General features: G+C 38.9%; 1 protein-coding gene and 1 non-coding gene across 2 annotated transcripts; one reads left to right on the top strand and one right to left on the bottom strand.

The window, feature by feature from the left end:
• Window positions 1-4,914: 4,914 nt before the first annotated feature.
• Window positions 4,915-7,361, bottom strand: LOC145632710 (uncharacterized). The gene is made up of 5 exons (XM_081685056.1): window positions 6,665-7,361; window positions 6,187-6,530; window positions 5,687-6,003; window positions 5,262-5,497; window positions 4,915-5,147 (listed from the first exon to the last, which is right to left on the bottom strand). Exons 1-5 carry the CDS (start codon window positions 7,359-7,361, stop codon window positions 4,915-4,917), a joined length of 1,827 nt encoding a protein of 608 aa, XP_081541182.1.
• Window positions 7,362-8,063: 702 nt separating this feature from the next.
• On the top strand, window positions 8,064-8,169 carry LOC145566206 (small nucleolar RNA R71). The gene has a single exon (XR_014095381.1). It is a non-coding gene; the product is annotated as a small nucleolar RNA R71 (small nucleolar RNA).
• Window positions 8,170-14,194: the final 6,025 nt, after the last annotated feature.

Below are 14,194 nucleotides of genomic sequence, written 5' to 3'. Positions count from 1 at the left end.
GTTCTTCTTTTTTTGGGTTTTTTTTTTTTTGTGGAGGGTGGCTGACTGGTGTCTCGGAGCAGCGCCGGTGGGGCATCGGTGGGGCGCTGGTGATGCAGGCGGCGGTGCGTGGCTGTGGGGTGGCGGAGAGGTGGAGAGAGAAGGGGGTGGGGTGTCTTGGGATTCGTGCAGGTTAGGAACTTTTTTCTTCTTTATTTTTTTCTGGTTTTTTTTCTGGTTTTTTTTTTGGATGCGTGTAGCTGCCTGGGTGCCAGAACCAGCGGGCGCTGGAATTCCAGCGGCCCAGGCATAACGTTGGGCTGCTGGTGGGGGCTTGGCCCAGCGGGAGCAGGCCTGCCGCTGGCTGTGCAGGCTGGTGCCTGCTTCTGGCTGCCTCTGCTTCCTTTTTTTATAGATGAAAATAAAATAAAAAAATATACCTTCACTAAAAATAACAAAAAAAACAAACAAACAACGTTAAAGACTTAGTGAAGTAAAACAAAAACAAAACAAAAAAAGGAAACGAAACTAATCACTTAAAAAAAAAAAAAAAACCTAGAAGAATAACATAAATAAATGAATAGAAAAAATAAAAATAGAGAAAAGAAAGAAAGAAAAGTTAAAAACAAAAAGGAAGAGAAACTAAAAAGAAAAGGAAAAACAAAACTAAAAAAAAATCAAAATAAAGAAGAATTAGGAAATCGGGTTGCCTTCCGATAAGCGCTCATTGAGAGTCGTGAGCTCGACTTCTTACCTTAGTATCAAGCATCAATTGGTGTATCGGAGAGATAAATCATCTCCAATTTGCCGATGAAAGCACCCTTGGTATATAGCTTTAAACGTTGTCCATTTACCTTAAATTTCGTGCCGTTTTCGCTAGCAACCTCTATGGCTCCATATGCTTTTACATCGGTGACTGTGAAAGGCCCGGAGCATCTAGACTTAAGTTTTCCAGGAAAAAGTCGAAGTCTTGAGTTATAAAGCAACACCTTGTCACCATTATTGAACTCTCGTTTTTGGATCATCTTATCGTGAAACTTCTTCGTTTGTTCCTTGTAGAGCCTATAATTTTCGTAAGCATCGAGCCGAATCTCATCTAGCTCGTTCAATTGAAGAACTCTTGCTTCACCGGCCTTCTCTAGATCCAAATTAATCTCCTTGACGGCCCATTGTGAAAGGTATTCCATTTCGACCGGTAAATGACAAGTTTTGCCATACACCAACCGATACGGAGTTGTCCCTAACGGAGTCTTGTAAGCCGTTTGCAATGCCCACAATGTATCATCAAACTTCAATGACCAATCTTTGCGGGATTTGTTGACTACCTTTTCAAGGATTCTCTTGATTTGTCGATTAGATACCTCAACTTGGTCGCTCGTTTGAGGATGATAGGGCAAACCAACTGACAAGGGAATAAACGCATCGTCAATTGTCTATCACTAGATCAAATACAATTTATACAACCTAAACAAACCTAGTACGAGTATAAGGCAAGCATAGGGGTCGAACCACAGAGAACGGATAAACACCACCAAATGTTATCAACAATTAAGCTAGTCCGGAATAGGAGATAAATAAACTAAAGTCTAAAGATGCTAAAACAACAAATAAAACATTAAGGCACCAAGGGAAATGGGTAGGTGAAGTTGACGCTTGATCATGCAATAACAAAGTAGCATATCAATGGTAAACTAAACATGCATTAATATCGAAGTAAAGGGTCCAATCTAGCCGCCTTCCGGGGTCAATTGGATTCTCCTAACATAGCCTCTATGTTTCCACATTAGAACCATATACTAGGAGGTACTATTAAATAACAATCGATAGTAATGAACCTCAACTAAGTCAACTTCCGTTACTTGTTAGCAAAGACTCATCTTTGATCAACTAAAAACGTGCACTTGCAAGAAGACCAAAGAATATCAAGCATGCAAAGACTTTAATCACCATTAACATAACCCCAACATTATAAGCATGAACAATTAGCAACTACACCATCCCCACACCCTTGGCTAGGTGACTACTCACAAATCATGTTGAAAATAATATCAATCATCAAATCAATAAGCATCAACATGATTAATAAGAAAAGAAGAAAAATCAAAGCAAATAAGAAAAATCAAAAACAAAGGTAAAGAGAAAGAGTAAGAGATTGCTCATTAATTGAAGATGAAGGTCTACAAAGGATTGAACAAGGTCCTTCTTCAAAATCCAAGTTCATCAATGAAGAAAACCACACTTTATCTCTCTACCAATGAAGACTAATCCTAAACTAAACTAAAACTAATTAGAGAGTAGAATATATAGTTATTGAATATTTTTGTTTACCCCAAAAATGGGTATATATACTAAGCTAGGAAAAACATAAAAAGAAAAGAAAATAAAATAAATTAAATTAAAAAGGAAAAGTAAAAATAAGAAACTAAAATAAAAATAAAAATAAAAGAAAGAAAATAAGAAAAGGGAAAAGAAAACAAAGAAATAAAAATAAAAGAAAAAGAAAATGAAATAATAAACCCACAAATCCTAATTCTCACAAAACCAACAGAACCCATCTTCTTCTTCGACATTTCTTGGCTGCTTGAACTTCATCACCACTACACACCATCATCACCGCACATCGTCATCACTAATCAAAGATCAACGGCCATCACCAAGCTTCAATTGTTTGATCTCATTAAATATCATGTGCGAGGCTCGTGAAGTGGTTCGGTCGAACCATGGGTTGGTGCGGCCGAACTACGGGGTGGGTTCGGTCGAACCATGGGTGTGTTCGACCACACCTCTTCAATTTACAAAACTTGAAAGTCTCTGACTCGTGCTTCGACCGAACTCTCAACGGTTTGCCCGAACCCGATCAATTTGTGATTTGCTCTGATTTTTGGGTGAAAATAGCAGAATCGGGTGAGTAATTGTGGTGGACTGGTGGCAACAGGGGGTTCTGGTTGTTGGGTGCGAAGGGTGGACGGAGGAGGTTAGTTGGTGGGCTGATTTGGTTGGTGGTTGCGGCTGCTTGTTTGTGTGGTGAAGGTTGCGCGGAGTTGAGTGAGGGAGCAGGGGATTGGCGACTGGTGGCTGCTCTGGTTGTAGGTGGTGCTGGTGGTTAATGGTGGTTTAGGTGCGTGGCTGGGTGCGTAAGGTTGTTGTGGTTGTGTATTGGGTTGCAGCGTTGGTGTGAGAACAAGGGGTAGTGGTGGCTGTGATGCGTGGTAGAGCTGTGGGTTTTCGTGGTTGCGCGGATTGGTGGTGGAAAGTACTGTGGTTGCTGTTGTTGGTGGTTGTGGGGTTGTGCGTTGGTGTTGCAATTGCGGGGTGTTGAAGGTGGCATGGCTGGTGAGTGGATGTTGAGTGGCTGGTGAGGCTGCTGGTTTGTGTTGTGAAGGGGGCAGCAGTGGTGGTCATTGGTGGACGGTGCGGCTGCTGAGTGGTCCTTGGTGGTGGTGCGGCTGCTGAGTTGGAGTGGAATTGGTGGGTGCTGGTGGTTACAGCAGGGGTTGATGTTGGTTCAGGGGTGAAATTGGTGGTGTTTGACTTGGACCTTGAACTCGAGCCTACACACAAACAAACCCGAGGATAAAAGTGTGAAACCGAGACAAATAAAATAAAATAAATAAAAAGGAATTAAATAAAATAAAATAGAAAAAGAGAAGTAACACTAAACTAATAAAAATAAATAAATTCTATACAAGCAAATAAAGTAAAATAAAATACGAAAATAAACTAAAATTAATAAAATAAAGAAAATAAACTAAAATGCTCCAAAATTACCAAAATAAACTAGAAACTTTATTAAAGAGAAAACAAGAGAATAAAAGGAAAATAGGGGAAAATAAGATGAAATAAACACGAAAATTACTCTAAAACTACTCCCTAAGAGTGACATAAATGTCACTCATCACCAACCTTGTGAGTAACTCCATGTTTCTTAAGAAGAGACTTGAAAGTTTGTTGATGGAAATGAGAACCACCGTCACTAATGACAACTCTTGGGACTCCGAAGCGCGGAAAGATGATCTTTTTGAATAACTTCATAACGACCTTCGAATCATTAGTAGGTGACGCAATAGCTTCAACCCACTTGGAGACATAGTCGACGGCAACCAAAATGTACCGATTCCCACAAGAAGAGGGAAATGGTCCCATAAAATCAATGCCCCAGACATCAAAAGGCTCGACCTCAAGAATCCCATTTTGTGGCATCTCTTGCCTCTTCGATATATTTCCCGTTCTTTGACACTCATCACATGCATTGCAAAAAGCACGAGCATCCTTGAATAATGAGGGCCAATAGAAACCACATTGAAGCACTTGGTAGGCAGTTGCAGTAGAACCAAGATGTCCACTAGATGGTAGATTATGGCAATGATGAAGGATACCATGGCTATCCCAATCCGCTACACACCTCCGAAACATTCCATCAGCGCACTTTCGATACAAATGAGGATCATCCCAAAAGTACCGCTTGGCATCATGGTAGAACTTCTTGCGTTGTTGGTAAGTCAGATCCGGAGGATGTGAACCACCTACACAAAAATTAGCATAGTCAGCATACCATGGAGATACAGAAGAAACAGAGAATAAATGATCATCGGGGAAAGAGTCATTTATAGGGCTATATGAAGTAGACAGAAATCTTAATCGAGAGAGGTGATCCGCAACAACGTTCTCGGCACCCTTTTTATCTCGAATCTCTAAATCAAACTCTTGAAGGAGCAAAATCCATCGAATGAGCCTCGGTTTAGCCTCTTTCTTTGCTAGGAGATACTTCAGAGCGGCATGGTCAGTGTGGACAATTACTTTCGAACCAATGAGGTAAGTTCGAAACTTGTCAAGAGCATACACAATAGCTAGGAGCTCTTTCTCAGTGGTGGCATAATTCATCTGAGCCCCATCCAAGGTTTTACTAGCATAGTAAATGGCATGCAAAACCTTGTTCTATTGTTGTCCAAGCACGGCTCCCACAGCATAGTCACTCGCATCACACATGATCTCGAATGGAAAATCCCAATCTGAAGGTTGTATGATAGGAGCAGTTATCAATGCCTCCTTAATCCTGTTAAAAGACTCTATACAAGCATCAGTAAACTCAAATGTGGCATCCTTAAGCAATAATTGAGTGAGGGGTTTCGCTCTTTTCGAAAAATCTTTTATAAATCGGCGATAAAACCCTGCATGACCAAGAAAACTTCTCACTCCCTTGACATTCACGGGAGGGGGAAGTTTCTCAATCACCTCAATTTTTGCTTTGTCAACTTGGATGCCACGATCAGAAATAAGATTACCAAGTACCACTCCTTCATTGAACATGAAGTGGCACTTTTCCCAATTCAAGACCAAATTGACATCAGTACAACGTTTAAGCACCTTAGAAAGATTATGCAAGCACATATCAAAATCAGAACCATAAACACTGAAATCATCCATAAATACCTCCATGATGTTCTCAATGAAATCAGAGAAAATGGCCATCATACACCTTTGAAACGTCGCAGGGGCGTTACACAACCTAAATAGCGTTCTGCGATAAGCAAATGTACCATAGGGGCATGTGAACGTTGTCTTTTCTTGATCTTCCGGATGAATGGGAATCTGAAAGAAACCTGAATATCCATCCAAATAACAGATTAAACTATGTTTTGCTAATCTTTCAAGCATTTGATCTATAAAAGGTAAGGGGAAGTGATCTTTCAAGGTGGCTGTATTCAACCTGCGATAATCGATACACATACGCCAACCTGTGACAACACGAGTATGAATTAGTTCATTCTTATCATTTTTAACAACAGTTGTCCCCCCTTTCTTAGGAATGCCTTGTACCGGGCTCACCCACTTAGAATCAAAGATAGGGTAGATGATGCCCACGTCAAGAAGTTTCATTACCTCTTTCTTCACCACCTCTTGCATATTAGGATTCAATCGACGTTGTGGTTGGATGCAAGGGCGATGATTCTCTTCCAAATTGATTCTATGCATACAAAAATTAGGACTTATCCCTATAAGATCATCAATTCTATACACAATTGCCTTTTTATGCATGCAAAGCACAGTCAAAAGCTTAGAAACTTGGCTATCATAGAGTTTAGAACTAACAATTACAGGGCATTCCTCATTATCATCAAGAAATGCATATTTAAGATGAGGAGGCAAAGGTTTTAACTCTACCTTTTTTACTTGTGACTAAGAAGTAGAACAAATAGTTTCCATTACCTCAAACCCCTTAGTGTTAGGGGCATCCAAGTCACGAATCAAGGAATCAATCTCTGCATCTCCTTCTCCTTCAGAGACCTCCAGGGTGAGAACAGCTTCTAATGGATCATTAGCTAACTCACAAGGCGTATCATCTCTCACAATCTCATCAAGCACATCAATCCTGCAACAAGTATTCTCAAGCATAGGCGACTTCATCGCATTGGTTAGATTAAAAGTCACTGTATCATCACCAACAGACAAAGTAAGGGATCCAGACTTGACATCAATAACAACACCTTCAGTACACAAGAAAGGTCTACCTAAAATGATCGGGATATTACTATCCTCCTCCATATCCAAAACTACAAAGTCAACAGGGATGAAAAATTTCCCAACCCGAACGGGGACATCCTCCAAAACACCTAAAGGGTATTTTATAGAACAATCCACCATTTTCAAAGTGATCTGTGTACATTTTAAAGCTCCCATATTCAACCTGTTACAAATGAAAGAGGCATAACAGGCACACTAGCACCTAAGTCACATAAATCTTTATCAATGAATAATGCATCTACATGACATGGGATGAAAAAACTACCAGGGTCCTTAAGCTTAGGTGGGGATTTATTTTGCAATATAGCACTACACTCTACAGTTAGAGCGACTGTTTCTACACCACCAAAGTCTTTCTTCTTAGTAATAATTTCCTTTAAAAACTTTGCATACATTGGAACTTGAGAGACCAAATTAGTAAAAGGAACAGTTACCTCGAGGTTCTTGATCATAGTCAAGAACTTACCAAATTGTTGATCTACCTTGTTCTTTTGCATCCGATGTGGGAATGGTAGCTTTGGCTCGACAGGTGGAGGCTCGGAACCTTTCTTTTTCTCTTTCTCAGCATCATTTGCTTTAGCTTTCCCATCTTTTGAGGTGAGAACATCATCCAAGGCCTTCTCTACAACCTCACTATTCTCCTTCTCAAGATTTGCATCATCAGTAGGCATTTGTGGCCCTTCATAACTAACACCACTACGAGCAGTGATAGCATTGGCGGTCTCCTTAGGGACAGGTTGTCCCGGTAAGTGGCTAGGTTGCCTTTGGATATTGGTACCTGCGACTTGTGCAAGTTGGTTCTCCAAATGTTTTGTCGTGTTTTTCAACTCCTTGATGCTATCTTCAGTGCTTTGATTCATATGGTTGTCATCATTCTCATAAGGTCAAACATAGTAGGCTCTTGAGTGCCATGAGAAGGTTGTTGTTGTGGAGGTGGCCTATTGAAACCCGGGGGAGGATGATGAGAGGCCCCTTGTTGATGTTGTGGAGGCCTTGCAACATATTGCTGAGGTTGAGGGTTCTAAGGCTGTGACCATTGTTGCTAAGGTTGAGGATTTTGAACATTATTGCTTTTGTATGAAAGGTAGGGATGATTCCTCCAAGCTGGATTGAATGTGTTAGAATATGGATCATTTAGTTGCCTTTGTTGAAAGGCATTCACCTGCTCCATCTGATTGGTGTCTTGAGAATTTTAAGCACATTGATATCCAAAATGACCCTGTATACCACACAATTCACAAAAAAAATTAGTTTGCAAAGCTTGAGAAGACATAGCATTAACAGATAAAAGAGAAGATTCTTGAGCGGCCTGCAATGCTTCAATCTTTGCAGTTAATTGAGCCATTTGAGATGTCATGAGTGAATAGGCTTCAACTTCCATCTTCCCTTTCTTTGGTCGCGTTCTTGGAGATGAGAAGTGGTTGGCTGCAAGATTTTCAAGAAAAGCATACCCTTCCTCGATTGTCTTGTCAAGGAAAACACCACCTGCGGCAGAATCAACAATACATTTAGTCTTGGTAACTAGTCCGTTATAGAAAATACGAACAAGATTCCACTTTTCAAAATTGTGATGTGAGCATGATCGTTGAAGATCTAAGAATCTATCCCATGCTTCCCTAAGAGATTCCCCCGACTCTTGAGAAAATGTTGATATTTGATGTCGAATCTTTTCAGTTTTTTCAGGGGGAAAATATTCTTTGAGGAATGCTTGAGAAATCTTGCTCCACTCCGTCTCCTCGACAGTGTTCAACCACTTTTGAGCTCTATCGCGAAGGGAAAATCCGAACAACATGACCTTCAATTGATCTTGAGTGACTCCTTTGTGATGAACAGTGGAGCATAATTGTTGAAATCGCTGCAAGTGATTAATAGGCTCGTCAGTAGGATGGCCACTAAATTGATTTTGTTGGACCATACTGAGCAATGCGGGTTTGATTTCGAAGTACTCTGTAGTGATTGCTGGCATTTTAAGACCCGTTGGAATGCCATCTTGGGATTGTACTCTGTAATAATTAAGAGACATATTATCAGTCATCTCTTTGTGTGTGTCAGACTATGTTGTAGAGCTCTTCTGTGAGTGGGTCTTTTTCTGCTTCCCTTTCCCTTTTTTTTTTAGTTGCCTAAGGGTCTTGTCCAAGTCCGGATCCGTAGGGATCAAATCACCTGTTCGTTTTGACCTGGGCAAAAACAAAAAGAAAAGAAAGCAATGAGAATGTCCCAATTGAAACTAGAAGTTCCAATGGGACAATAGAAACAGTTCAAACAATCAAACTAAAACTAATAGAATCTAGTCGTCTCCCCGGCAACGGCGCCAAAAAATTGATGAATAAAAAGTTATACCACAAGTGCACGGTGTCTGTTGTTAGCAAAGACTTAGTAAATACGGGTCGAATCCCACAGGGAGAAAGGTTCTATTAGTTTTTGCCCAATTATTATAAACTATTTCGACAAATGAAGAGTGATTTGATGATTAATTAACTAAAGAAATGACAATAATGAAAATAAGGTTGTTCACAGATAAATTAAAGTCTAGGGCATACGTTCAGTCCACCATGCTTATACCAAACCAAGAAATGCTAACAATCCATTAATAAACAAACTAGGTCGAATAATTAAAGCACTTGTTAATCCTACGGTCGGCAATTAACACTTACGAATTAACATATGTAGTTCGGTCGCTAACATAATCAAATTTGCCAATTGTAATTAAGCCTCTAAAAATATGATCTTTCAATTCTAATTTTTATTAGCTAAATAATTAACTCATGATATTGGCCAATTACATGAATCAAACAATAAAGCACAAATCAATTGGAATTATTCAAACCCTAATTCATAAATTTATGAACAAATAAGCACAAATAATCATGGTATAAACATGGCTTCCCTCACTTAACCCTAGAAAACGACTACTCACGCATAATTGAAATAAAAAAAAATTAAAGAGATAATTAAACTTGAATTCATAATTATTAAAATAAATAAAGAACAAAAGATTTAATGAAAATACCTCAACGATTGAATTAATGGAGAATGAAAAGCTAAGGTTCAACAATGGAGAGAAAAGAAAAACTAAGAAGCGTTTAATCTAAAAAATAAAGCTTAAAGAGGAAATTAAAATCCTCTCAACTATTTATATTAAAACCTAATCCTAAATAAAATAAAATAGATAAAATAAAATAATGAAATAAAAGTAACAAAGGTCATCTTTTAATTGGTCGAGAAAATTACGATCGACGGAAAACAAGTTTCCCGCGCGCCAGACCCATCGCCCGATGGATGGCCGATGGTCGAGTGATCAAGGGGTGCGACGACGACCATCGGCCGATGGATTTCCATCTGGCTAGGCAGATTCGAAGGGTCGTTTGTGCGGCTAAACCATCGCCCGATGGCTGGGCGCTTGCTGGCAGATTTGCAGGACCAATTTCGGAAGGCTGTAACTCACAATCTAGGAATTGTATGAAAGCGTGCGACCTATCATTGGAAAGATCTTCAAGTCTAGTTTCCAACCCAACTTGAATCACCTCAATCCAATCTGTATAACTCGAGATATGGCTAAAACAATGCACAAAGGTCCTTTTTGATACTTTGCAAGCCTTCGTTTTCCTTTGTTCCTAACTCAAATTCAATTCCGAAAAGTGCAAATCGATCCTTGTGGATGCTATTTTCAATTCCCATGCATATGATCCTTAGAGACAAAATCCACGAGCATAAATCCCCCGATAAATGAACTCGATCCATCTATTTCCATTCAAATATCATTCAAATCATCTCCAAATACTTCGAAAGCGTCCAAATGACTACGAAATCACCTGAAACATTAAGAAATACACAAACGGAGCGTAATAGAGCGATATAAATGACTTATACAAATATGACCCTAAAATCGACAAAAAAGACTAAGAAAAAGGTATTAAAAACTAACATAAACGTGCCTAAGAACCCTATATAAATATGATTCATCAATTATAAAAGTTCAAAATTTCATTTATAATTTTAATGCATAATTGTTGTTCTAAACACTTCAATTTATATTAAAATTAACAAGTATAGTCTATGCGAGCAATAAATTAAAGTTCAAGCACAAAGTCAAAATTAGAACAAAAAACATATATATGCTTGACATGATCATACAGGATCAATACTCTGTCACTTAACATGAAATTTGTTGCAATATATTGTTTAAACATGTCATAACGACAAACAAACAGATTCATGAAAACAAGTCGAATCAAAAACCTCCAAATTCAAAATTTGGTGTTTAACGGTTCGAAAATCGCCCAAATTTAGCCAAGAATGAACGAATTATGGCAAATATGAATAAGGGACGAGATCTACTTCCTTTAGCTTCGAAAAACAAGAAAATCCGAGCTCTTTAGAGAGAGAAAGAAGCGAAAATCGTGAAGGAAAGAGAGAGAGCGAAATGAAGAATCGCGCTCTACGATTTTCTTTTTGCTGAACTAAGTGTCGCGCGCAACTGAATAAGTTGTGTGTGACATACCAGCGCAACTCAGAATGATGCGCGCGCCTGGCCAGCGCGACCTACTGAGTTGCGCGCGGATACTGGTCACTAAAATGACCAGTATCCAGATTTTGATTCGTTTGTTCATTTTCTAACGGTTTTTGCTCGTTATTAGATGTGATGGCGAGCAAATTATCAAAATATTTTAAATTGCTTTGCATTTTGTAGTTTGTTTTCTTCTTTATTAATGTTTTGCATCATTCTTGCATGCACACCGTGCCTTGTGCCTTCCCTAAGCATACGTTTTGAACGTTGTTCGTAAGAGTGTCTTAAGGCGTTCCGTGGTGGTGCTTTACGTAAAAGCACCCATAGACAGGTTTTTCATTTTACTGTACTGACGTTATAAATGTCTGGCTTTTCTTCTTTTTTCACGTCCAAAGCAAAAAAGGAATGCGTTGTCATGCAGCGTAAAAATGCAAAAGGCGTATCGTACGACGCAAAATTGTATGGCGTAGGTGCTGCGTAAAATTTCACTTTAGCCCAAGATTTGTGAGATCTACCTCTCAGAAATAAAAGGTAGAGGATTACTTTAGGCTTTAGCTCACGATTCGAAAAGCGCGCCGAACCATCAGGAACAGACACTTCTTGATTGGAAGCAAATACGGTAGTTAGTGAGCTTACTAGCTTACCATACAGTTAAGGTGTCCGTCCACCCGCTGTATAAAGAGCGACGAGACGATGTCGCACCTATGTAGTCACGTGCCCCTAGTTCTGAGACACGTGTACTCATCTCTTGTGGACAAAACTGCTGAGAGAGTTGCTTACTTTCTTCTCTCTCACTGGATTTGGATATGTGCCTCCAGTCTTGAGACATGTATTTCTAGGGATGGAAATTTAATCCGAGTTCGATTCGAATCCGATCCGATCTGAAGGAAAAAAATCCGATTCAAATCTTTAATATTAATCCGAATCCGATAAAATAGATCCGAATCCGAATAGGAGGTGGATCGGACTTGGACCCTACGCAAAGTCCGACGGAGTCCGATTCGAGTCCGAATCCAAAAGTATAAGCATATGCTCTATAACTTAGGATAATTATTTGCTTGTTTTGTAGCAAAATTTTGTTATGTAACTTAGTTTATAATTTAAATATGTTATGTTTATATTTTAATTGGTATGACAATACAAGCAATTATAGGTATATGACATTACAAAAAATTAAAAAAAAAATATTCGGATCATTTCGGAGGTCCGAATAAACAAACCGGATTTGGATCCGAAAAATAACGAGTCGGATCGGATTCGGACTCGGATTTTTCGGGTTCGGACTCGGATTCGGATCCGAGTCCAGGGTCCGTTTACTAAACGGATCGGATTCGGATTTAGCCACATCCGACCCGAATCCGATCTGTTTCCATTCCTATGTATTTCTATCTTGTGGACATCCGGTTCGAATGCCGAAACATTTAGGCTTGAATGCCGAAACATTTAGGCTCGAATGCCGAAAACGTTTAGGCTCGAATGCTGAAAACGTTTAGGCTCGAATGCCGAAAACATCTTTTTCATCTTTTTACTTTGTTAAAGTCGGGATAAAGTTTCAATGACATATTGAGAGACTTTAGACCAACGATGACACGATTGAGAGGAAATCATCCCCTTTTATTCTTTTTTTAAAACCGGTCTCTTCTCGTGACTTGACATCACCCAGAACACCTTTACTTGTAAAATCGTTCTACAAAGCAAAGGATCAATCTAGATTCTTTAGTGCGTTAAGACTACGAAAAACTTTTTCTAGCCTTAATAGCTACTTGTTTCAAACACTTAGCGAATCAAGGATCGTTTTGACATCCTTAAACATAACTGAAAGATTCTCTATCCTTAGAGAACTTTGCCGAATGAGTCTCGGATTTATTTCCTTGACTACTTTGATCATCGTCTATTCTAGACTCAATAAAAGTGGGGGCTAACTGTAGACACCTACTTAGCCCCCACTTTTGGCCACTTGTCCCGAAAAGGAAGTACGATGATGTTACAAAAACCTGTTCTTCATGCTAGATCAAAGTTGAAGTGTTTATGGACTACGAAAAGCATTATGAAGTAATTTAAAACCCATATTTGAGATCAAGTTATCTTAGAGACTTTTCCAATTACTAATTAGGCCTAAAACGTGTTCATACATGTTTAAACTTGATTAATAACGGACCCAAATGCGTCAAAAGCAATGATTGGATCCAATGGAACTTACATTGTTGAAAAACGAGCCAAAAAGATAGACTAACCATTAAATTCCCTTGCAAGGCCTATAAAGATGTATAGCCCTTTCAAAGATCTTTCCAATGGTATATTATAAGCCCAATTTCGAGCCAAAACGAAGAATTTATGATCAAAACACTAAACCGGGCCCAAAACCGACACCCTTGCACTCCAACGGCCATAACTTTTGATAAATAACATATTTAACCTAGTTTTAATGGAATTGGAAAGTAGACATTCAAAGATTTCCAATGATATCTCACACTCCTTAATCCAACTCTGCAATCAAAAGTTATGGAAGTTTTAAAAACTCGTTTTCGTATAAGGCAAACCGCAAACCAGCGCAACTCAATCAGTTGCGCGCGCCTGGCGCGCGCGACTCATTGAGATGCGCCTGGAACCCAGCGCGACTTAGAGAGTTGCGCGTGCCACTTGACTGCGCGGCTCTAAAACCCTAAATCTAGATCCCTACGCCTATAAATAGGGTATTCGCTCAGCATTACGGGGACCGAGAAAAATCAGAATTAAAACCCTAGTGTTCTCAAAACCCTAATCTCTCTACTTCTCTTACTATCATACTACTTTTTCTTCTCTCTTCCCAAATACTTTCCAACCCTAATTGAATCCATTGCAGTCCTTGGAGGTACGAAGAAAAAAGAAAGTCCATAAACACATTAAACGAAGATTTAACATAAAAGAAGAACGGTTAGTTTCCTGAGCACTTAGATAAACCACTTTTCCTTTATTGTTTAAATAACTTTAATTGAATAAATAGTGTTTTTTGATCACTTTAAACAAAATTTTAATTAATTAATTCACAAAGTATTCTTTTTTTAATCAAGACTAGAATTTGATAATTAATTGTTGTTTTATCACTTAAGACAAGGCGAATATTGTTTATTTATTGTTCTTTCACGAATATTGATTAAATAAGAATAACTACTTTTGCAATGTAATTCCTACATGATTAATGCGTGT

Source organism: Chenopodium album, chromosome 1 (assembly GCF_948465745.1).
Source record: "Chenopodium album chromosome 1, dcCheAlbu1.1, whole genome shotgun sequence".
Classification (NCBI taxonomy): Eukaryota; Viridiplantae; Streptophyta; class Magnoliopsida; order Caryophyllales; family Amaranthaceae; genus Chenopodium; species Chenopodium album.
The sequence above is the reverse complement of the archived record's forward strand: the minus strand, read 5'-3'. Positions and strand labels throughout refer to the sequence as shown.